This window comes from Lagenorhynchus albirostris, chromosome 10 (genome assembly GCF_949774975.1).
Source record: "Lagenorhynchus albirostris chromosome 10, mLagAlb1.1, whole genome shotgun sequence".
In the NCBI taxonomy this organism is placed as follows: Eukaryota; Metazoa; Chordata; class Mammalia; order Artiodactyla; family Delphinidae; genus Lagenorhynchus; species Lagenorhynchus albirostris.
In genome coordinates, this window is record NC_083104.1 from 73,898,655 (window position 1) to 73,920,961 (window position 22,307).

The window sequence follows — 22,307 nt, forward strand, 5'->3', positions numbered from 1 at the left end:
TGCACCCCAGAACCGGTGGGCAGAGCAGTGCTGTGGGTCTGGGACTAACCTGAGCCCTTTCGGTGCAAGTAAACCACAGGGGTCGTAGGTCAGGAAGAGCCGTCGGCTGCAGATGGACAGGCAGAAATCAGAAGGCACAGGCAGAATGCAGTTAGAGGCAAGGCTTTAGGTCAAACCTGGCATCACCATCTCTTTCTCCTCTCACACATTTAAAAACTTCCCGAATGTCACTCTGAGAGGAGCTACAGTGCATTTGAAGATATGGAGGCCAGAGTTGTGGTTCTCGAGGAATTTACAGGCTGGTAGAAGTGGTGAGGTGATTGTAGGTCCTCTGCGTGTGCACGCCTGCCTAGAAGAGAAATATAAGTGAAGAACGAGGTGCAGAGGAAGGAGGGGTCACTCTGGGCCAAAGCAAGAACACGAGAAGGCTCTTGGAAGCGGAGGGGGATTGTGAGGTAGATTTTACAGGCTGCTTAGAATTTCAAGGGATTGAGATAGAGTGGAGGTGGGGACACTGAGGGCTGAGGGGAATAACGTAAACCCAGCGCCTGAAGGAGGGAAAATGGAAGGTGGACAGGACAGAACATGGACAGGGGTCCAGTCTGAATGGATTGTAGAGCTCCCAAAGAAGGAGAGTGAGAAACGAAACTGGAAAGGGAAGTTGGGACAGGATTGTTACTCCAGCAAATGTTTGCTGTGTTCCTAATAGAGAGATCTAGAAACATACACACAAACCCGAGTAAAAAGCGTGACCTGAAGTCACAGAACGGGTAGGAAAGCTTGAGGAACCAGCAAGTTGGATGAGACGAGGATTGATAAGCCATCTGGGCAGCAGATACAACACACACACAAGTGGACCTTGGATCTAAGGCTACCTTCTGTCATGACCAGGAAGCCTCTTACATGGTCTCCCTGGGACAGGAACCCCTCCCAGGGCATGGGCAGAGGGAGCCAGTAAGTGGATGCGTCTGACTGGAGAGGGAGAGAGGGCACGGGTAAGGACAGGTCCCGGCAGGACACAGCTTGAGGCTGAAGCCTGTGGCTTTGATCCCAGATTAACGTGGGTCATATCAGGCCCGGGAGAGCTGTAGCTTGTGGAGCTGACGTCGAGCCTGAACCAGAGCACTTTGGTCATCTGGTTCACATGCTGGGTCTTGGGACATCGGCTGGTTTGAGACACAGGCGTTAAGGTTCAGGATGGCCTCAGGGCTGTGGGACCACACCAGGGCGCTAAGCCCTTTGAAGGGAATTTTATTTGAAAAAAATGGTGCCCCGAGCTTGTCACATTTTGAGCGATGCTACCTCCAGGGCAGCTGCTGCCTGGAGCCTTCCTGGGTCTGCGCTAGAGTCAGTCACAGGGAGAGTCTGAAATTGCATTGGTGCTGGATTTAGTCTATCTGTTCCTACTTTAAGAAGGGGAGAATCGAGCTGGATCTGAAAACAGTCTGCGCATTTAGGGGATGGTGGAATGTGGTTGCTATGGTAGTTATTTGCTCTCCTAGCCTCCTTTTCCCACTGCAAGAGGCTTTTTTTTTTTTTTTAACAGAAGAGTTTGGTTGGGTCTGGAGCTGGGTGTGTGGAGTGAATCAAGAGTTTCGGGATTCTAATTCTCAGCTCACGTCTTTCCTAGCTTGGACCCAATTTTTAAATTTCCCTTCATCTCTGGCTCTACTAATTCAAATAATACCGTATGAAGGAATACCCTTTTGAGGTGGAGGTGTTTACTATTTGCTGTGTACTTTTGCCCGTTCTCACTTACAAGAGTCTTACCCAATGAGAGAACCTGGGGAATAAATAAAGTGACTTGCTTACGATCACTCAGAACATCAACGGTAAGGACCATATGAGAATTCTGGGGCTGAGTCGAACACGGAAAATAGGTGGCAGGAATCAGCCCCCCCACCCCACCCTGTTCCACATCCCATCCCCACCTCCATCCCCAGGCCTGTCACTGACAATTGATCAGAACCCTCTCCATCATTGCCCTCCAGGTAGGCATGGCCACCAGTATGTTAGAACTCGCATGAAAGTGACACAGAATCCCTGAACCGTGGAGGGGACTGTAGCAGCTGAGCCCCCTGGGTCTGGGGCCAGGTCCCAGGCCACCATTTACTGGTCTGTAACCTTGAGGAAATCACTTTGCTTCTTGGGGCTTCAGTCTGTCATCCATAATGTGGGGTCAGTGATAACTGTCTCCCTCCCAGGGCTGGGGTGAGGATTTAATGTGAGTAGACATCTCCCATGGAGTACAGATCCTCTGCAGGGGGGAACCTTCGAACCTCTTTCCCCGTAGTAAAACCTGTGACACCGTGGGATGCTGTGACTACAAAATCGCTTGGAGGATTCCTGTGCTTGGAGCAGAGACTGGTCTGTTAACCACCAGCCAGTGCTGGTACCCAGCGCATCCTCAGGGCATTCCTAAACGATGTGCCAAGCTTGAAAGACTTTCCCACTGGAGCACCCCAAAGGGCAGAGGGAACTCGGCTCCTTCCCCACTCTGCGGCTCCCAATCTGCTGACGTAACCCAAAACAGCCCCACCTCTTGCCTGGAGAGCATTTTCTTGTCTCTTGTTATACCTTAAAATTAATGTGAATTTTCCTCCATAGTGTATCTGCTTTGGTTTTAATATAAAAATAACGTCTTAACTTACTAATATCAGTTCAATGTCCCTTTTTAAAGTCCCTCCCCCATTTGTTCCCTTCTTGTATTTCATGCCTTCCTATCAGCTGAGCTTGATTGTCTAATATATAACATCTCAACCAGTTCATAAATTTCTGCTTTTAATATAGTCTGAGTTACCATTAGCACAGGCCACAGGAAAATACCAGGCTGTCCCTTCTGCATTCAGGCTTTTTGGAAAGATTTACTTAGGAACAATTTATCATTTAGTTGCAATTTTTAAAATAATCTTAATTGGCCACATATGTTATCGAATAAAAGCCGGTCTCCTAGCCTCTGCCTCTGTCCGCGTGGTCCCACCCCACACGTGCGCATGCGCACTGCATGTTGCCAGGATGTCAGAAAATTATGCCACCCTAGGCAGATACCGTCACAGGAAAGCCTCCCCCTGATTTAAGACAAGATTACTGATATTGAAGCTGTTATTTTTAGGAGGGAAAGGCTGTTGCTTCTAAACCTCTGTCCCTCTTTTTCCTAGTTCCTCCTGTCTTAATTGTGGCTCTGTGTTTTGGTAGCCATAAGTCATTAGTGGTTTTTAATTTCTCTGAAACTGAAATAAGGTCTGAAAGGGTGGATTTGTCCCTTTTTCCTCCTTTTCTTCCTTCTTTTTTTTTTTTTCTGGCTAATCGGAGGAACGCAACCACATCTGAAGCCACTTGGCTCATTATGAATTTCATGGAAACTGATTCTCTGAAAGTGTTTCCATATGTGTGTTCCCCATATATCCCATCCTCTCTAAATGGGAGCACAGACGTGTGCATGGGCTGGAAATGGCTTCAGGATGTGACAGAGCAGTCATATGACCACCGCGGCACTGTGGGTGGCCCCTTCTGAAAGACACGGTGTCCTGGGTGCTGGCCTCCTTCCTGTGGCGGATCTGGTTTCAAAGACTATCCACCCTTCCTAGCCTTTAAAAAGTTCTTAATCAAGGCCTAGCAAGAAGATCTCTCTCGTTTTTCCTCCGTTTCTCTCCCCCCTTCACCCTTTGGTTTCTTCCTTCTCGCTTACCCTCCCTCCCCGTGCACACACGGGGACACACACACACACACACACACACACACACACGCACTGCACATCTATGGCCTCCCTCCTTCTCACCGAGAGGAAATGTATTATTCCAACCATATCCTCAAAATTTGGGTGGGTTTAAGGGATGGTTGAAGTTTCTGAAAATTGCCAGGTTGTGCGTTTTTGGCTTTATTTTTATTTTTATTTTTCCTTTTTCTCTCTCTTTCCTTCAGCATAGCATACTTTCTTAGCCTTGGGATCAGCTGGTCTTTCAGAATTTGTGAGGGTGCAGTGGAAAAGTACAATTCATTACAACACGGAAAATAAATATTTATACTGGATAGTCGAGGCACTTTTCCTCTCTTTTGCAAAACCGTGGAGCTTGCTGGTCTGACCTCTCATTATCTTCAAAAAATCGATTTCAGATCCTCATTTTGCTGCTTTCTTCTCCATCAACGTGATCCATTACATTTCTCCCACGGGGGGGTATATTTTTCCACCCATTGTCTAATGAAATTAAAAGTAAAACTAATTTAGTGATTGATACTTGATCATTTTAATGTGAGGGGACAAATTCAGGGAAAGTAAGAAAACCGATGTAAAAAATCTCTTAAAACCTCAATGTGGAAAATGCAAAGTAATGTTCTGCGTAGAGTCCAAAGTTGATTTTTAGGTAATGTTTACATAGCATTTCTGCTTCTGTCATGTTGCTTGCTTGGGTCTGTGCTAGTAACTGATTCGTTTAGTAGATGTTTTAGAAGTACGCGTCTTTTTTCAGTGCCATACCGTGAACTAGGTAGGGGAGCTGCTTTTTTTTTTTTTTTTTTTTTTTGGCTGCACAGTGTGCGGGGTCTTAGTTCCCTGACCAGGGATCGAACCCGTGCCCCCTACAGTAAAAGTGAGGAGTCTTAACCACTGGACCGCCAGGGAAGCCCCTGCTAGGTAGGATCTCAAAGAAGGATACACGGTTCCTCTTCTTCATTTGCTTTCCCTTTAGCTGGAAAATGAAAATGCTTCTCTAAAACCAGTGATGATACTTTAAAATGCATGGAGTGGTAAATTTACATCTGTAAACGTTGCAGATGTATAGGGTAAGGAAAAGGTGATAGGGATTTGTATACCTGGGAAGTCCTTGTGTAGTGGTGAGCTTTGAAGGCAGTGCTTACGTACCCGGCTCTGGCAGAGAAAAGAGAGGTGGCCGTGAGTCTGGGGATGAGCAAAGCTGTAGTGAGGGTTCTGAGTACATGCCCCGCCCCAAAGAGGAAGGTTCATACCGAGCAGTAGTGGGACGTGACCGTGGAAGAGTAGAACAGAGGGCTCTGACTGTGCCAATAGCCTCACCCTTATTTTCCGCACCCCCTTTGCAGAGCTGCTCAGTCACGCCTGGTGAAGGGTGGCTGTGACCTGTGCTGGGTCGGGATGACACCCTGTGGTTTCAAGGCTCTGCTCCTGTGTGGCCTGAAAAGGTGGAAGATTTTCCCCTTCTGTGTGTGTTTTCATAGAATGCAGATCTCTGGAAGCTCAAGGCCGAAGCTCTACGTTTCCCCACCGGCACGCACTGTCAGGGATGCAGACAGGGAGTAGCACACTCGGGCCTGAGACAGGAGGACCGCGTTTTCATCTCGGGATGTCACGCAGATCCACGTGTCTCCAGGGTGCCATCTCTTCATCTATAAAGGTCATCCACAATTCTGGATGATGCTGACATACTGGCTCTATATACTACCTAGAAATTCAGACAGGAAGCAAGCTTTCCAGCCCACTCCAAATAAACCACGTGACCTTAGTGGCAACAGTTACCTTGGGGTCCAGAGGGAGAGGAGCGTGCTGACTCGCCTTCCCGCAGGCTGTACCTTTCTGGCCTGGCTGTCTTTCTCCTTCCTCTCGTCTCCCCGTGGCTCCCCAGTGTAGACTTACACACAGATACGGGCTCTCAGGATATTGGGAACAGCACGGTGGCAAAACAGAGGAATCCGTTCACTAGTGGCAACCGCCATTTGCGGGCCCCTGTCTGAAACGTGAGGTCAACTGATGTAACAATGCTCGGGGAGAGCTCTGAACACCCTTTAAAGAGAGCTTTAGGAGGTTTTATAGGTATGGAATCGTATTTGAGTTACATTTTAGGTTTGATGTCAGCATTACTTAATGTTTATTATAATATCTATTTGCTTGATGCGTCAAAAATGTACCAGCTGTTGTGCGGAGTTCCTGATCCCCCAACTAATTTACTTATTTGTTGATTTATCCATCCCTTCATACACTTACATTTAAAAAAAATTTAAGCTCTTATAATATAGACAGTTCTGAGGGATATGAAAGGAAAATAAATCATCTTTAACCATCCAAAGCTTACTTTGTAGTTGGAGAGCACAGGCTACGAAACAGCTAATAATTCAGTAAAGTAGTGGCTGAGGGCCCGAAAGAGTGACATGGAAAATAAATGCTATTTCGAACAGGAGTGAAATAGGAAATTATATAATAGAGCAGCTGGGAAGGTGGCAGCCAAAATGTAGAAGGGAAGAAGATTCTTAGAGGAGAGCGGCTCTGTGGAGATCTCATGTATTATATGTTCCAATAGAAAGGATGCTGCGAGGGGGTTAATAAAAAGTACCCGGACGTTGTTATTTGAGATTTAGTGTGGCGACAACTCCTACCATTTGGAAGGCCTCGATGAAGCTTTGAAGTTAACGCCTCATTGCCGAGAAGCATGATGGCTTTTCATTCTGTATATTTTTGCCCTTGCATTAAAAAAGGGCAGAGGACCTCTGCATTTGCCCATCTGTGTTCCACCTGGATTCAAGGCCCCTTGTCCTTTTCTCCGCCCCGACCTGCCCTCCTTGGCTGGGGCGTGTAAATTCCACTGCTGAGAGGGGGTGATACATGGGTACGATGTTTCCTAGCTGACAGCCCTGAATGGCAAGTACCCCGGTCTGCTATTCTTTTCAAACTCCTATTTCCATTCTTTTGATAGCTCTCCTGGCCCATTTTCAGCCAACCATAACGTCTTGAGGGTCTACTGACTAAGAAAATGCATGTGAAAGTACTTGGTAAAGGCCTAGAAACATCAAGTATCATTGTTATTAAGCCCCAAAGGGGAAAACGAACAGGGATTAGACTATCACTGCCCTCCGCAGCTCACTCTAGTTAAGAGTCAAGTATGACCCAAGATAACTCTCCTTAGCCATCGGGGTGTGGAAGGCACTGAGTGGAGGCTTGCAGGCTGCAAGAATAAAAGATCAGAGCTTCTCTTTTATTCTCCCTTATCTTGGTTTCACTCCTTTCCCCTACACTTTCCACTTGCTTGGGAGGCCCAAGAGACCTGGTTGGGTGAAGGGAGGCCATTTCGTTTTTCCCCATAGACTTTGGCGGATAGGAGCAAGAAATTTTTACTTTTTTTTTTTTTTTTTTTTTGCGGTACGCGGGCCTCTCGCTGTTGTGGCCCCTCCCGTTTCGGAGCACAGGCTCCGGACGCGCAGGCTCAGCGGCCATGGCTCACGGGCCCAGCCGCTGCGCGGCATGTGGGATCTTCCCAGACAGGGGCACGAACCCGTGTCCCCTGCATCGGCAGGCGGACTCTCAACCACTGCACCACCAGGGAAGCCCAGAAATTTTTACTTTTAACATTGATTTTATTTTTATTTGAGCTGCCGGGCATTTTATTAATATATTCTTCCCCAGGTACACTGGGTTGTGAAAAATTGCTGCTGCTGCCGTTTCAATGAGCAAGGTTCTTGCAGCTCTATTTATGATAACTACATAAATCTGCAGCTGTCTGACTGGCTAAGGGTGCAGCGAGCAGTTGTGGAATGAAATGCATCTGTAGGGAACCAGCAGGTCCTAAGGGAATCAAGCCCTTGACCTTGGTCTCATTCACATTATGCCACGAACAACTGAATTAGTTGCTCACTGTTGAGCAGATTAGATCAACAAGTCCCGAAAGAGTTTTTAAATAGTGTCCCAAGAACAGTAGCTCTCATTGGGCAACACATGGGCACCAGAAGAACCTACTTAAATATTTCTAGGCAAATTCATTTCGGCAGATAGGCTCGTAAGACAGCAAATGTATCTGTGGTTGTGTCCACCGAATTCCTTAAGGGTGACTAAGACTGCAGAGCGGTTAGAGGTCGAAGAGGTCTTGTCTAGCTGCGGTTCTGCCTCTCTGGAGCGTTGTGATTTTTGTAGAGCACATGGCTCCCTTCTCCGCTTAGCTTCCCTATTTGTCAGCGGGTTGGATTAGGATCATCTAAACAGTCAATGAGGGGTTTGGATTTGTTTTTCACCGGAGTACCCCAGACTAGCAGAGGAGGATAAATGGGTACCTTAGGGAATCCGGGGGCATAGTTTAAAGCTTCACAAGTGCAAACTTTTGTTGAAGTCATTTTTTGTTTGTCTGAAAATTCACCCAAGTGTTGCATTCTACTCCATATCACGTCCATGTTTACTGTACAGCATACGCTTGTCTCCATGCTGGGTAAAACAAGCCTATCAGGAAGATGCGTCATGTTTATCTTGGGCTTCAAGTAACTCCTGGCAGTGCTGGCTTTATTTAATCGGTAGGTTGTAATCTGGAGTTTTAAACTGGCTCTAAGGCTACAAGGCAGATCACTGGGGCCGTTACTGAGCTTCAGCATTGCATTTCTAAAATTAGACTGGGGTAAGAGTACTTTTAGAACTCTCCAGGCTTTCATCCTGATCCTTTTAGTAAGTAGATATTATATTTTCTTTACTTTAGTTGATATAATATCCAGGTCTATAGATAGTTTGTAGTTGTACGTAATGTGGCTGGTGACATGGGTATGAATAGTTTAGGACACAAGGTCGAAATAACCTGAGAAGATGGTCTAAAAGAAAAACTGAGTTCTTGTACAGAACGGAGATTAGAAGTACAGGTACAACCCCATTCAATGAAAGAAAATTTAGTTATATCCTTTGCTTCTGTAATAATTATTATAAATAATCGAAGGTTAGGAAGGGGTTTAAGTTCTTTCTTTTTAAGTTTAGAATTCCTTCCATCTCCCCATCATTGATTATTATATAAGAGCTCTCACGTGATACTGCAGCAAGTTGTTAAAATTTCTTCCTACAGAACACATTGCAGTGTAACACGAAATAACTAAGTTCTAGAAAATTTTATTTTTTGTAACATAAAAATTACCGTATCATCCCTTTAAAGTCCTCCTGAGCTCTCTTTGCCCAGAAGGAGTTAATCCTCAAGACATGACAGTCTCAAATGACTAGAAGTCATTGGTCAGAGTTCTGTAAAGCCAGCGGAAGTTTGTTGTATTATTTTCTATAAACCACAGCCAGAGCTCATTACTTGAAAAATGAATGTCCATTTGCATTAGCTGGCATTTAGAAGCCAAAAAGGTAGAGTGATCCTGGCATGTGATGGATAATAAAAACATCAGACAAATGTATCAGGTACAATCGAGAAGTTGGGGGTGGGAGGTAGAGAAATTCAAAACCACACTGGAGTTTACTGGCAGGGTCCCCACATAAAGGGTTTTAATGAGGTTTCTGCCTCAAAATCAGGGAAACCACCTGGAATTTTAATTATGGCGACAGTATATTTTAAGTATAAATACCCATGAGAAGCATTTTTTACATTGCTGAGCCTACCTGTGTGAGCTCTGTGCTCCCGTGGGGGGCAAACGCTGGTGTTGTAAGGGTGCCGTCTTTCCATTTGAAATTGCTCACATTGTTCAGGTACTACAGAAGCACAGGGCAGGGAGATGGCAGATCTCATCTGGCCCCGTTGGCGATTCTGTCCTAATCACTTCTTGTACCTTTTCACACCTGAGCTTGTCAGAATTTCCTATTTGGGTGGGGTTAGGGAGAGGCCAGCGGAGGATGGAAGAATTTATAAAAAGCAGAGAGTAACTGCCCAGACTGTGCTAGTTTTGGTTTGTCATCTTGAAAGTGTTTGCTTCTGGTATTAGAAGCTGCTCACCAGCTTTTGACTCTCTGCTTATGGGCCTGTGGATTCTGGGAAGGTACTGTGAGGGGTGGGACCTTCTCTGCCTCCCCTTCCCCACCCCCAAGGCCGTTGCTTCTCCTCCTGTCTTGGGATTCATGGTGATAGAACGTTAGAGCCGGAAGGGAACTTAGAGCTCATCCCCTCATTTTACAGATGATGACACTGCCACCTCTGACTTCTGCCTCTGGCCTTCCACTCTCAGTAAGAAGAGCCAGGCAGGTGAGACTTTTCACAATTGCTGGGCTGGGCTGGGTGGGGCTGTCTGATTGGGACTGTCCATGAGTGAGAAACACCTTGTTAACGATATATTGCTTTGAAGTAGTCACTTCTTGCTACCAGTGCACATCACGGCACTTGACCCGAGCATTTTATAAAGAACACAGGCAGTGTGCATTTTAACAAAAAATGAACAACTCTTGATCAGCACCTTGAAAGAGAAAAATATTGGGATGATTCGTTTAATAAATATTATAGTATCCAAGAACGTGGCTAAGAAAATGGAAGCTGAAGAAGTACCTGCTCACTAAGACCTTCAAGAATTACTGAGTGCTTTCCCTTACAGACAAAAGCGGTAGGAAAAGCAAATGTCTGAGAGCCAAAGGATTGGAAGATTTTAGGTGTGAACAAAATCTTAAGAACACTGGTATTATAAAACAGCTTGTCACAGTTCTGTCAGTGTTAGAAATTCATAACTCTGTCTTTAAAGATCACAACTATAAGTTTTTGGCATTTCCGAAAACTAATTTCCACATGAAGTAGTTTCTAACTGTGGTTTCATAAGTTAAGTGCCAGAAATACCTATTAAGGAGGCACCCTGTTAGCTTTAGAAGTTAAAGGACTTTACATTTGAGAGGAAAACTGTCTTTGCTTCAGGTTCCCAGTTCAAACTGGCCTGAAGCTAATTCTGTAGGATGTGGTACAGGGGTCCGGAGGGTGGATGGTGAGGTACCCTCCTGCTTTATCTCCTCTACCAGCGAGCCTTTCCCCAAAGCTGCTGTTGGCACGTGGCCTTAATCAGGTCCTACTTCTCCCATCAAGACTTGAAATGCAGTGATTCCTAGGTACCAAGCCTTCCCCCCACCCACTTTCAAAACCTGCTAGTTTATGACCCTTGGGAGAATTTCTAAGGGTCAGACACTCCCTATACACCCCCAGATAAGTAAGATAGTTCCAGAAAACATTGAAATCTAGTTTGATTTTTTTTTGAAATCTGTTACCAAGATGAGGAATAAAACAGGATTTCACATTATTTTAAGAGTTGAAGTGATAGGCCCATGCTAGGGTATCTTTTTGACGTTCCTTCATTGACAAGGGGCCCTGCTAAGAGTACCCAAAACAAAACGGATCACTTTGGAATTTCTTTATATTGGGTTGAGGAAAAGAAATGTGTCCGACTTAGTAAAAAGGTCACTTTCAAATATCTGAGGTACAACAAGGAACAAAAAGAGAGGGGGAAAAAAATCAATGAGGATTCAGTCTTAAAGTCTGGTGAGTGAATCTGTCTGATCAGAGTGTTGGGTTGGTTTACACACACGACCTAGCACACATTTGGGCTTTTAAAGCCCTTTGGGATTCTCTGGGGGTGAAGAACTTGAGGCTCAATGCTGCTAAGACTGTAAAGTGAAAAACAAACAAACAGAAAAGCCCCAGAAGTCTGTGTAGTGACCGGTGCATTTGAAAGTCTGTTTGTGGCTTGCTGTTCCTTTGGGGGAAAGCTGAAGTTTTCTTTCTTTTCTTGTAAAAAAAAATAAATTCTTTCGTGATTTTAACTGCTATTTACAGATGTTTCCCTCCCCCCTCCCCATCTTCTGTTGTAATTTTTAGGTGCTTCAGAACTGGGCCCTTTTTCAGACCCCAGGCAGTTCTCAAGCATTTCATCCCTCACTGAGAGCCGCTTCTCCAACCCACGAATGCACTATCCAGCCACCTTTACTTATACCCCGCCAGTCACCTCAGGCATGTCCCTCGGTATGTCCGCCACCACTCACTACCACACCTACCTGCCACCACCCTACCCCGGCTCCTCCCAAAGCCAGAGTGGACCCTTCCAGACCAGCAGCACTCCATATCTCTACTACGGCACCTCGTCAGGATCCTATCAGTTCCCCATGGTGCCCGGGGGAGACCGGTCTCCTTCCAGAATGCTACCGCCGTGCACCACCACCTCCAACGGCAGCGCGCTCTTAAACGCAAACCTGCCTAACCAGAACGATGGCGTTGACGCCGACGGAAGCCACAGCAGTTCCCCCACCGTTTTGAATTCTAGTGGCAGAATGGATGAATCTGTTTGGCGACCCTATTGAAACTTCCTCAGCAGTGGCCCAGCGGTCTCTGGGAGCCACATCCCAAACGTACCAACATATACATATATAGAGAGTGCGTATATATGTATATCAACTAGCCTATCTACAAAGTGCCTGTTTTTTAGAAGGTTTTTTTTTTTTTTTTTTGTCTTGGCATTCACTCACTCTGTCATGATCTTGCAACCCTCAGAGGGTAGCTCTTGAGAAGCAAGAGGCCCAAGAGAGACAATCCTAATCAGATTTCAGATCATTCTCTCTTTAAACACGTACCTTTGCGAGCAAACAAAGGAAAAAAAGGTACTTTTGTTGCTGTTGTCATTTGGTCTGTTATCCTCAGTAACCTGTTCAGATGCCAGTTCAGAGAGGTGGACTCCAAGTTCAGGAGGAAAAGCAAAGACGCTTGTCCCCTGTGCTTTGAAACCACACACCCTCACGGTGCCGCTGTGTGTGGACCAGTGCCCTCCGCAGACCCACTTACACAGCCGGTCCAGGTGCCCGCGGAGGGAAAAGGGGCAGAAAGAATGCTTCCGTTCCCTTGCCATCCATTCAGAGTAACTGTTCCAAACTTTGGCTTTCACACTTTCTGCAAGTACTCATTTGAACTGTTTGGTTCAGTTGTTTTTATTTTAATTTTTTCCTACTTTAAGAAAGTGACTTCAAAAAGTACCGATCAGGATAGATTATTTTATTTTACCTTTTTATACTTTTTTTTTTCCTTTTCCCATTTAACCAAAAAGAAATCCGATCCCGAACTGCCCCCTTCCCACCTAACCCCTTCTTCTTTTATGCAAAACTGAAAATGGCAATACCTTATTATAGCCATAATGGTAGAGATAGTGTTTGCGTTTGGCTGTGTGTTATTTGTCTTCTTTTTTTTTTTTAAATTATGAATATGTGTAAAATCTGAGGTAACTTGCTAACGTGAATGGTCATATAACTTTAAAGATATATTTATAATTATTTAATGACATTTGGACCCTTGAAACATTTCTTAGTGTATTGATATGTTGACTTCGGTCTCTAAAAGTGCTCTTTATTAAATAACAAATTCCTTCAGTGGGCTAGAGCCATATCTGAAATATTGCTAAGCAATTTCAGTTCATCCAGACACAATGTGATTTTTTAAAAATACTTCCATCTCCAAATATTTTAGATGTAGCTTGTTTTTGTGATGTATGAAGGAAATGTTATGTTAGTTCTTTTCCGATCTTTGATTGCCTCTAACACAGCTTTGCCTTTTAAAAAGCAATAATCAGAGATTTAAAAAGCAACCCTTAGTCCTTTATCACTTATGTTGCTCATTGTCAGCATAAAATGCTGGAGTGATGTGGTTTCCTAATTTCTTTGAAATAATGATGACTCTTGTCATATTAAAAAGACAAGCACAAGTGAATCCTTGAACTGCAGAACAATGTTCTGTGGTTTCAGAGTTAAAGCAAAACTCGACATCACCAGTGAAGACGTAGTCAGCTTAAAGCCACACATGTGGCTGAAGGATCAGTCGTGATACACACACGGTACAGGAAAGCAGAACTGCTCCAGGGAGTGTTACCCAAAACGCCTTACCAAACAGTAAGTCAGGGGAACCCAAATCTGCCTTAGCCCCGGGCCCACCGGCAGCTTCCCACAGAATTTGCATTTAAAGGAGCAGAGTTAAGTCCTTGTCTTCTGGGAGCAGGGTCGTCTGAAGGAGCAGGCAAGTTCCAGCAGGCAGCTGATCTGAGAACGTACAGGCAGTGGGGACCCATAATACAGCCTCTGATATTCATGTTTCTCACCATGGGGGGGCGAAGGGAAGGCAAAGCTAGGTGGAATTTGGTGTCTACTACTGCGTATGAATTTGAGCCGAAGCCCTCCTGTCGGATGCACTTTGACCACTCCTGGCGGCCACGTGGCAGATTCTCAAGTGTGGATCCTTGATCCAAGCCAGGACCACTTCACGACACCACCAGGCAGATCCCCACCCACCTCCCCCACAGGTCAGGGCCCTTTCATTTAAAGCTTGTGCCCGCCCCCAGGCAGAACCTTTAGAGATTTGCCTCCGGCCCCAGAGGCCCCTTGCTCCCGGGTCATCGTCCAGCCCACCTCATAGAGCACCAAGCATCTTGGGACGGCTCGTGGGGCATTGGACCTGTGCTCCTCGCCTGGGAATTCACCCTGACTCCTCCTAATAAAGATCGAGGGGAAAACCAAGCCCAACCAAAACAAAACACTTTGCCTTCTAAAGGTTGTATACCAAGTATGCTTAGATAAATAAGCCACTTTCCTATTACTGAAGATGGAAGTAGTAATTGATACTATTTATTATTTGTGTGTGGTAGCTTGAAGCAAGCCACTGTCCATTTATTTGTAAGTGTAAAATATGTGTGTTTGTTTCAGTAGCACTTAAAAAAGCCAGTGTCTGGTTACACATTTCAATCTTAATTAATTGACAGAAAAATGTCACTGCCAGTACCAGCTGTACCCTATTTAATAAAAAAGGTACTATATCTGTACATCCTTTTAATGTTGAAAGGGCTTTTTTAAGTTTACAGTACACATACTAAGTGACTTGAGGGATGCTTTTGTGTTGAAATGTTAGTATAGTGGCTGCAGGCAGCAACCCAGAAACACTTTAAAAGTTTTCTTTTTTTTTTTCTTGGGAAAAATTCAAGCACTTCTTCCTTCTCCCCTCACTCAAACCATTCCAATGGGGTCATTTACATTTCTTAGATCAAATTCAGCCCTTTTTTAGCCCGGGGGTTTAAATTTTTCTATCTTTTTTTTTTTTTTCTTTTTTAACCAAATCCTTAATTTGCACTGGGTCACGTGTATGATTTGTGATTTCAAGACCGAAGCAAAGCCTTACTGCTACTGTGGAACCATGAACTAGCCAGCACTCTACTTCCTTCAGATTAAAAAGGCATGGTTTACAGCGTGACCAATACAGCCACTTTTTTAACCTGTTCTAAACTATGTCAGAGTTCCAGGACAGGTACCGAAGCTTTAGTTTTTTTGTGTGTGTGAAATGACATCCAGGTTGGAACTGAAAGACTCAACAGATCAGCTGTGGTTCGCTCTTCAGGCCGTCTTACCCCCACCAGGGCCTTTTAAAAGTGAGCAGAGAACTGTACACCATTGGGGCCCATCCATTGCAGATTCAGAGGGGAAGAGATGTATGTGCTGGCTGAAAGAGTTCCCTCCATTCCCAGGAAAGGGACTGACTCAGAGTCTAGGTGAACGCATGGAAACACAAAGCATTAGCAAAAACAAGAATTATACCTATGACATTCGAAAGAACCATAATAAATAAAATAAATAAAAGACGACTCTTCCAAACCTTGAATTTGTTGTTCTTAAAAAGATAACACGTTTGAAACATATTTTCTATGTGGGAATTTTTTAGATGTTTGTTTACTTCATGTTTACAAATAACTGTTTGCTTCTTCATGCAGTACTTTGAAATATATCAGCCAAAACCATAACTTACAGTAATTTCTTAGGTATTTTGAATAAAATTCCATTTTTTTGGATATGCTTTACCATTCTTAGATTTCTGTGGAACAAAAGTATTTGTAGCATTTTGTGTAAATACAAGCTTTTCATTTTTATTTTTTTCCAGTCGCTGTTGCCCAAGATTTGCTTTCCGTGCACATATTGTACAAATTCTGCTTTGTGCCACAGGTCATGATTGTGGATGAGTTTACTCTTAACTTCAAAGGGACTATTTGTATTGTATGTTGCAACTGTAAATTGAATTATTTGGCATTTTTTCCATGATTGTAATATTAATTTGAAGTTTGAATTTAATTTTCAATAAAATGGCTTTTTTGGTTTTGTCATGTGTGTACACTGGGTCTTTTCTCATCCGCGGTTTCTTCTCTAGTCTGACACCTACTCCTGCGTACACCTGGGCACTTATTGGTCGTAGGACTTGCCTGGGCTGGATGAGAGCAGAGATCCTATATTACTGGTGAGAGGAAAACCGTCTTGGTAAGCGCTGGGCTCTTGTTTTGGCCTACCCCGAGAGAGGGGTGGGTGAAGAATCTAGCAGTGCGCTGGCTTCCTTATCAGCCTGTTGTCTGAAGGAAGGAGTGCTCACCCCATCCTTGGGTAAAGCCCCTTATTGCAACCAGGGGGACGAGTCAGGGTAGAAAGACAGCAGCCTCGATGGTTCCACGATGCTTATCTCTGGGCACATGAATGGGGCCGACAAGTGAACCCTTGACTGTAGTCACGAGAGCTCAGGCAGCCCAGCCGTAGGGGGTAGTCTGTTTGCCTTCTGACATCTCTTTTGGGTTCTTAAAAAGAAAGTCAACCAAAGACAAGGATGAGTAAAAACGGACCTTGGCCTGGAGAGCTCTAGCCTCAGAAAAATTCTACTACTAGTGAGGCTAACTCTAGCTTGGAAACTTTTTTTTCTAGGCCGCTGTTTATTTTTGGTAAGTCCCTCCCCTGCGAGAAGGTCGAGGGCCTGGGGTAGAGCGGTTGCTTGCTTTCTGTCCCGTGCTGTCCGTCCATATGCCTTGACTTATCACAGCTCTAGAGAGGGACGGGGAAACCTCGGTGCCGACAAGCGCAGTCACTGGCGGGGGGCCCACATCACGCTAGGAGTTAGAGGCTGCCTTTTAGATCTGCTCATTCTTACCCCTTTGGCACTGTTTTCTGAGAGACCTTGGAAACAGCTCATTTCTAAGCCTGGGAGACATCCTAAAAGTACTTGGGCGAACTTAGGCCAGGGAACTTGTTTGCAACTCTTTGAGGATGTATATTTATTTATCCTTTTAAATTAAACATCTGTGTGGCTCTAAAAGGCACTGCACGGGAGGTGGGCATGGTGGCCTTCTCGGCCTCTCCAGCTTTCTCCTGCAGCAGCAAATCACTCTCCTCCTCGGGGTCTCAGTTTCTTGGTTTATGGAAAGGCACTGGGCTAGACCTTGGCGCTACCGACACTTGAGGCTGGATAATTCTTCGGCGTGTGTGCAGGGAGGACTGTCCTGTGCATTGTAGGGTGTTCAGCAGCGTCCCTGGCTTCTACCTGCTACATGCCTGTAGCGTCCGCCCAGTTGTGACAATGAAAACTGTCTCCAGACGTTGCCAGGTGCTCCCTGGGGGGCAAAATCGCCCCGATTAAGAACGACTGGGCTAAATGCTCTAACTTCTTAGGCTTTCTGGACAGAGCTGGTGCGAGAATACGATGCTCATTGAAACAGGACGGCCAGATAGGAGACTGAGGGACTCCCCAGGGATGGAGGCCCATCCGCCTGTCCCGTCCCTCCACCTCATGGCACCCCGAGGGCTGTATGTGTCGGGACAGAGGCTCCTGACTCTCCAGTCTGCACTTCCCCCATCTTCCCCGCTTCCCAGGCCCTGCAGCCAGCGAACAGCACGGCTGTGGGGCTTTGCTAGGCCTGGCCGGCTGGGCTGTATTTATCATGGCTGCTTCTGTTTCTCACTGGGAACGACAGGCGGAAGAAGAAAGCAATTTCTCCAGTGTTTTTGACCCTTTGTGCCCCCTGCCCCACAAATATTTAATCATCAGACATTTCTTGGAGAGTGGGTGTTTCCTGTTAACTCGATCCCGGCCGAGACTGGCCCCATAAACACCTCGGCTCTCCGTCGCAGAGTTTATTTGGCTGGGAAATGGGTATTGCCGTGTAAACAGGAAGCCCCCTGAAGTTATTATCTACAGATGCGGTTGAAGAGCCACATGTTTATATTTATGGGATTTGAGAACAGTCTGAAAAGGCCGGGGAGGAGGTAGAGGAAGCCCTTGTTCACAGGGAGGGCAGGGCCCCCAGATCTGCACGTGTTGAGTTTTCATCCCCTCTGGAAGCGGGTGGTTCATTGCACTGACCCAGCCAAGAGCCAGGGTACAAATGCAGGTACCGGCTGGTCTGATGTGAGCAAACAACCCTACCTAGATGATCAGGTTAACAGTGGGCAATCCAGTTTCAATCTCTGACCCAATCACTTAACGCCATTTTAGAGACCTGTCCTAGGAAACAGGGTTTTTTTGGTGGGGGAGGGGAGGGGCGGGTGGTATGATAAGACCGCTATCTTACAGGCTCTAAGTTTTTCTGGGGACAACTGACTTCCTCCGTTTCGGTGAGTGGGGGCCAGCTCTCCTGTGAGACCCCAGGCAAACACACGCATCTGCTCCTCGAATCGGGTCCGAAGGGCTCGGGAAGAATCCTTCGAAGGATGCCTGAGCTGTCCGGGTGTTGGTGCAGAGAACATGTGGGTGACAACTGGCTGCTCACTGGCGCTGTGGGTACCGGGCTACTCCAATCCCTGCTCTACCACCTCTGCTCTTCCTTCCTGGGCTCTCTCCTTGGGTCTGCAGAAGATGCTTAAGTAAGGCCAGGTAGTAACCAATACGTGGATGGCTCTCATTTAAATTATGAGCTCTGAGCAAAGGCGAGGGCATCTCCCTCCTCCTCCAGCTTCTTTGTGGCTCCCCCGAGGGGCTTCACAGCATTCAGTCGGGAGGCCTTGGAAATGAAATTTTTTAAAAAGTTATTCATCAAAATTTGGCAAAGGATCTACTGAAGATGTAAAGGGCAGTATACTAAGGGTGTGTGTGTGTGTGTGTGTGTGTGTGTGTGTGTGTGTGTGTGTGTGTGTGTGTGTGTGTGTGTGTGTGTGTGTGTGTGTGTGATGGGTGCAGGCACACCTGAAGGGAGGGAGGCGGGCAAGGAGGAGGGTGGAGGCATGGGAAGAGGTGCCCGAGCAGCCTTCAGGGAAAGACGAAGCTCAGCACACACACAGATACCCCTTGACACAGTCTTTATATAAGCCTCAAATTCTGCAAAAAAGCACACCATCCCCCAAGCACCTACTCTTCTTCAAATAGGTTATTTAGAAGGGACAGGGGCCACTGGATGCCTCCCTGAGATGTCAGGAGCACGGTGACATGGACATCTGAGAAGGGTTATTACTCATTTTTGTAACGCATTTATTCACAAGCGTTTTGTGATTCACCCGGCCCTGCTGTCCTGGACGGACATGCTCAACCAGTTGGAAAGCAGAAGGATCAAGTTTCCGGAAACCCACTGAACTTTTACTAAAATTTATTTTAATTTCATTTGCTTATTATCTTGTTGCAATGATGTCTGACCACTCAGTGGGGTTTTCTGGAAAACCTGCTTTATGTTTTAGCATGGCAAAGGTAGCTCACGTCATGATTGCTGTCTTTTTGTCCCAGGTCTTTCTGTGCCACTCCACAGCCAATAGGATGGAAAGAATCCCACCCCTGCCCCCCACCCCCCAACCTGTCATCCTTATACAGAAACCAAGACCATCTAGCAAACTGCTAAAAAAATGGGAGGGGGGAGGGATGGGGACAAGCAAAAGTTCTTCCACACAAGCCCTTCAAGAACTAGTTTTGTCTTCACAACACTAAATGAGACCAGAACACAAAATTGCAACGAGGTCTCATGTGGCCCTGTACTCCTTCTGCCTTGGGACATTTCTACTGGAGAACCCAAAGTACCAGAGGTAGCCCGGTTGCGGGGATGGAAGGAAGATAGAGTGAGATCAGTGGAGTTAGGAGATACAGGATACAGTGGCAGAGCTGAAGGGGGTCTTTGAGAGCTGAGGGTACCAGGAACTCCCAAAATGCAATCGGATGATGGATTGATGTAAATGTGCAAATGTCTCATTTAAAAACAGCAAAAGCAAACACACAAAACCGCATGACATGTGTAATCGCGGGAGCCTTAATACAACGGTTTTATGATTTAAATCTCCTTGGACATCCTTTCCTTCCTAAATTAGGTCATTTATTTTTTTTATAACTGCATCCATCTCTGACAGTGCAACAACTCTGGCCAGTTTCACTTTCTGTTTCTCTGTGAGTTTCTCTCTATTCTCTCTATTCTTCTGCCCTGAAACGAGAGGAGCGTTTTGTGGGAATCATGACATATTCCAGCAATGTCTTAGACCGATTCTGTTTTTCTCTAACAGTCATTTAGTATTGAAATCTTGAAAATCACAATGACCTTTCTCCTTTTAGCGGTGTGCTCAGGGAGTCTTTCTGGGTGTGGATTTGGGGGCATAGAAAACCTGACTCCTTATCAAGATCTTATTAGTGGTTTTACAGATGAGAAATGCAGAGACAATTACTGAATGTAATTCTCCACCACAACTTCTGGGACACACTGGGAACTCAGATTATGCGGGGAGAGACCGATGGACCAAATTTCATTCTTCACGGGCGTCAGAGGGAGAGAAGGATCCAGGAGGGAAGAAAGGGCGGAACGTTAGCAAGGAGTTAAGTGGTTAATGGGAACTCAGTTTTTTTTTTTTATTGGCTAATAAAACCTCTCAGGGTTTTTCATATTATATGGTTCCTTCAGGCTCCTAGCCCAATGCTTAAAAAAAGCAAAAGACAAAAACAACAACAAAAAAGCTGGAGCCTGAATACTGATGCAGCTCCAGTCTTGTTTACTTTTTCATTTCCGCAGTTGTAAAAAAAAAAAAAAAAAAAATTTCCTCTGGTAGTTCAACTTTATCACACAGCAGGAGCGGGTCAGTGTTTGAACAACTCCAGTGATTCCTGCCTCCCAGTGAAAGGAAAAAGTACACTCCATCTCTCTGTTTCAGAAAGAGACCACGATGCAAATGACAGATGCATTGGGAAATTTTTAAACGAAAGCCTGGGTGGGGAGGGGGCGTGAGTAGGAGCGAGGGCAGATATTGAACCGAAACCCATCTTTGGGATCCTGGATGCAAATATCTCTGTCCTTTTCTTGCCAGTGGTGCTGTTCTCCCAACGGAGCAGGATGTTCTTGTTTTTAATAATAGCCAGACCAGATGCTAAATTCTCCTCGGCAACATGCTGGAGAAGTGAGAAGGCAAACAGCTGATTCCTGTTAAGATGAACACCAGGAGAATAAGCCAGAAAGTATGAGAATTCTCTGGAGGTTTTTGCTTTGTAAACCCCCGTTTGGCAGGGAGATCACAGAATCCTAGCTGAAAACACAGTCTGTCCTCCTGCACCCGTGCCTCCTTCATGCTGCTTGCTGGGGGCCTTTGAGTCTCCTGCCTGCTGTCCATCCAGCTCTTTTCTGAGTTATCCAGAGGACCGGCTCCCAGGTGCCCCGGGAGGGAATAGTCGGAAGCCCCGAGCCCTTTGGCTTTCACCGACTATAAAAAAGTACTCATCAATAGGAGGGAATTTTTTACTTGCTCCTTGCCATAGAAAATAGTGAAATCCTGAACCCAAGCCAATAATTCTAAAATGGCATCTTTGTTCCATCTTTTTCACTCCCTTCTTCCCCCTGTCAGAGTCCATCAAATCTCGCAGTTCTTATTTTGTTTTAGAATACGCCACACATGTAAGACGCTGCTTTCTTGTTTCCCGGGGAGATGCCAGAGCCGCTGTGGGGCTCTGTGGGGCAAGGCTGCACACTGCTGCCGGCTCATGCCACCCAGAAGTTGCTTCCCAGAGAGCAGGGGTGCCTGGTGCTCCCTGACAGTCTCTCCTTGGGGCTTGCAGGAGTGAGAGAAGGAAGGGACGTTAGGAGCAGGTAGAGAGGCTCGTACCGGTAATCAGGTCCCCAAAGTCCTCCTTATGGCCTTTCTTCTTCCCATCATCCTCCTAAACCCCAGTCCTTCCTTTTCCTGCTGGCCGCTCCCTCCCCTGCAATGCACAAAGGACACCCCAGCAACTATTTTCTCACTATTTTCGTCCTCTGTAGCTGTCCTTGAAGTTTGCTTGGCCCTCATCTCACTAATATGAACATCCCGGGGAGAAAGGAATGGGGACAGAAGATGATTTACCTCCTTCCCCTCTTGGGATGGCACCGATGGCCATTGTTTTAATTTCCTCTTGGGGAAAAGTTGTATTTGGTACTGGTGATGTGATCAAATAATAATAATACTTAACAACATTTAATTTTCATGGCACACTGGACTATGCCCTTGGCACTGGCTTAATGTTTCACATGACTTATCTCAATCTTCTCAGCAACCTATGAAGGAGGTAGTATTGTTTTTATCCCCATTTTACTGATGAAGAAACTGAGGCTCAGACTTGCCCAAGTTACGCAGCCATTAAGACTCAAGCCTAGATCTGCCTGATTCCAGAGACTATATTCCTAAGCTAAAACTTTAGACACAATCTCCTTTGTCATCTGTATAATGGAGAAAGTAAATGAGTTAATGAGATATGAGGAAGCCTAGCAAAGTATCCACAGCATAGAAAGTATAAAATTGATGGGACCTATTATCGTTACTCATAATAACTAAGATGATTCTCTTAAAATGAGTCAATAAGGTTTCCAAATAGTTTGAATCACAATAGAGCTGGAGCCCGAAGTGGAATGCTTTTTAAAAAATATTCTTTTAACACTTA

General features: G+C 45.6%; 1 protein-coding gene across 5 annotated transcripts in view; it reads left to right on the forward strand.

Annotated features, from left to right (window-relative positions):
- RUNX2 (RUNX family transcription factor 2) overlaps nt 1-22,307 on the forward strand; it is a 313,937-nt gene that overhangs the window by 197,516 nt on the left and 94,114 nt on the right. For 3 of the 5 annotated variants that reach the window (XM_060163023.1, XM_060163022.1, XM_060163024.1), the window contains one exon: nt 11,490-12,049. The exons of 1 other annotated variant lie outside the window; for it this stretch is intronic. In XM_060163023.1, coding sequence (XP_060019006.1) covers nt 11,490-11,968 — 479 coding nt within the window. In that variant the 3' untranslated portion in view covers nt 11,969-12,049. Of the gene's footprint in view, nt 1-9,818; nt 9,885-11,489; nt 12,050-22,307 lie in introns of those variants that run through there. One more of the 5 variants, XM_060163020.1, reaches the window with a different exon arrangement.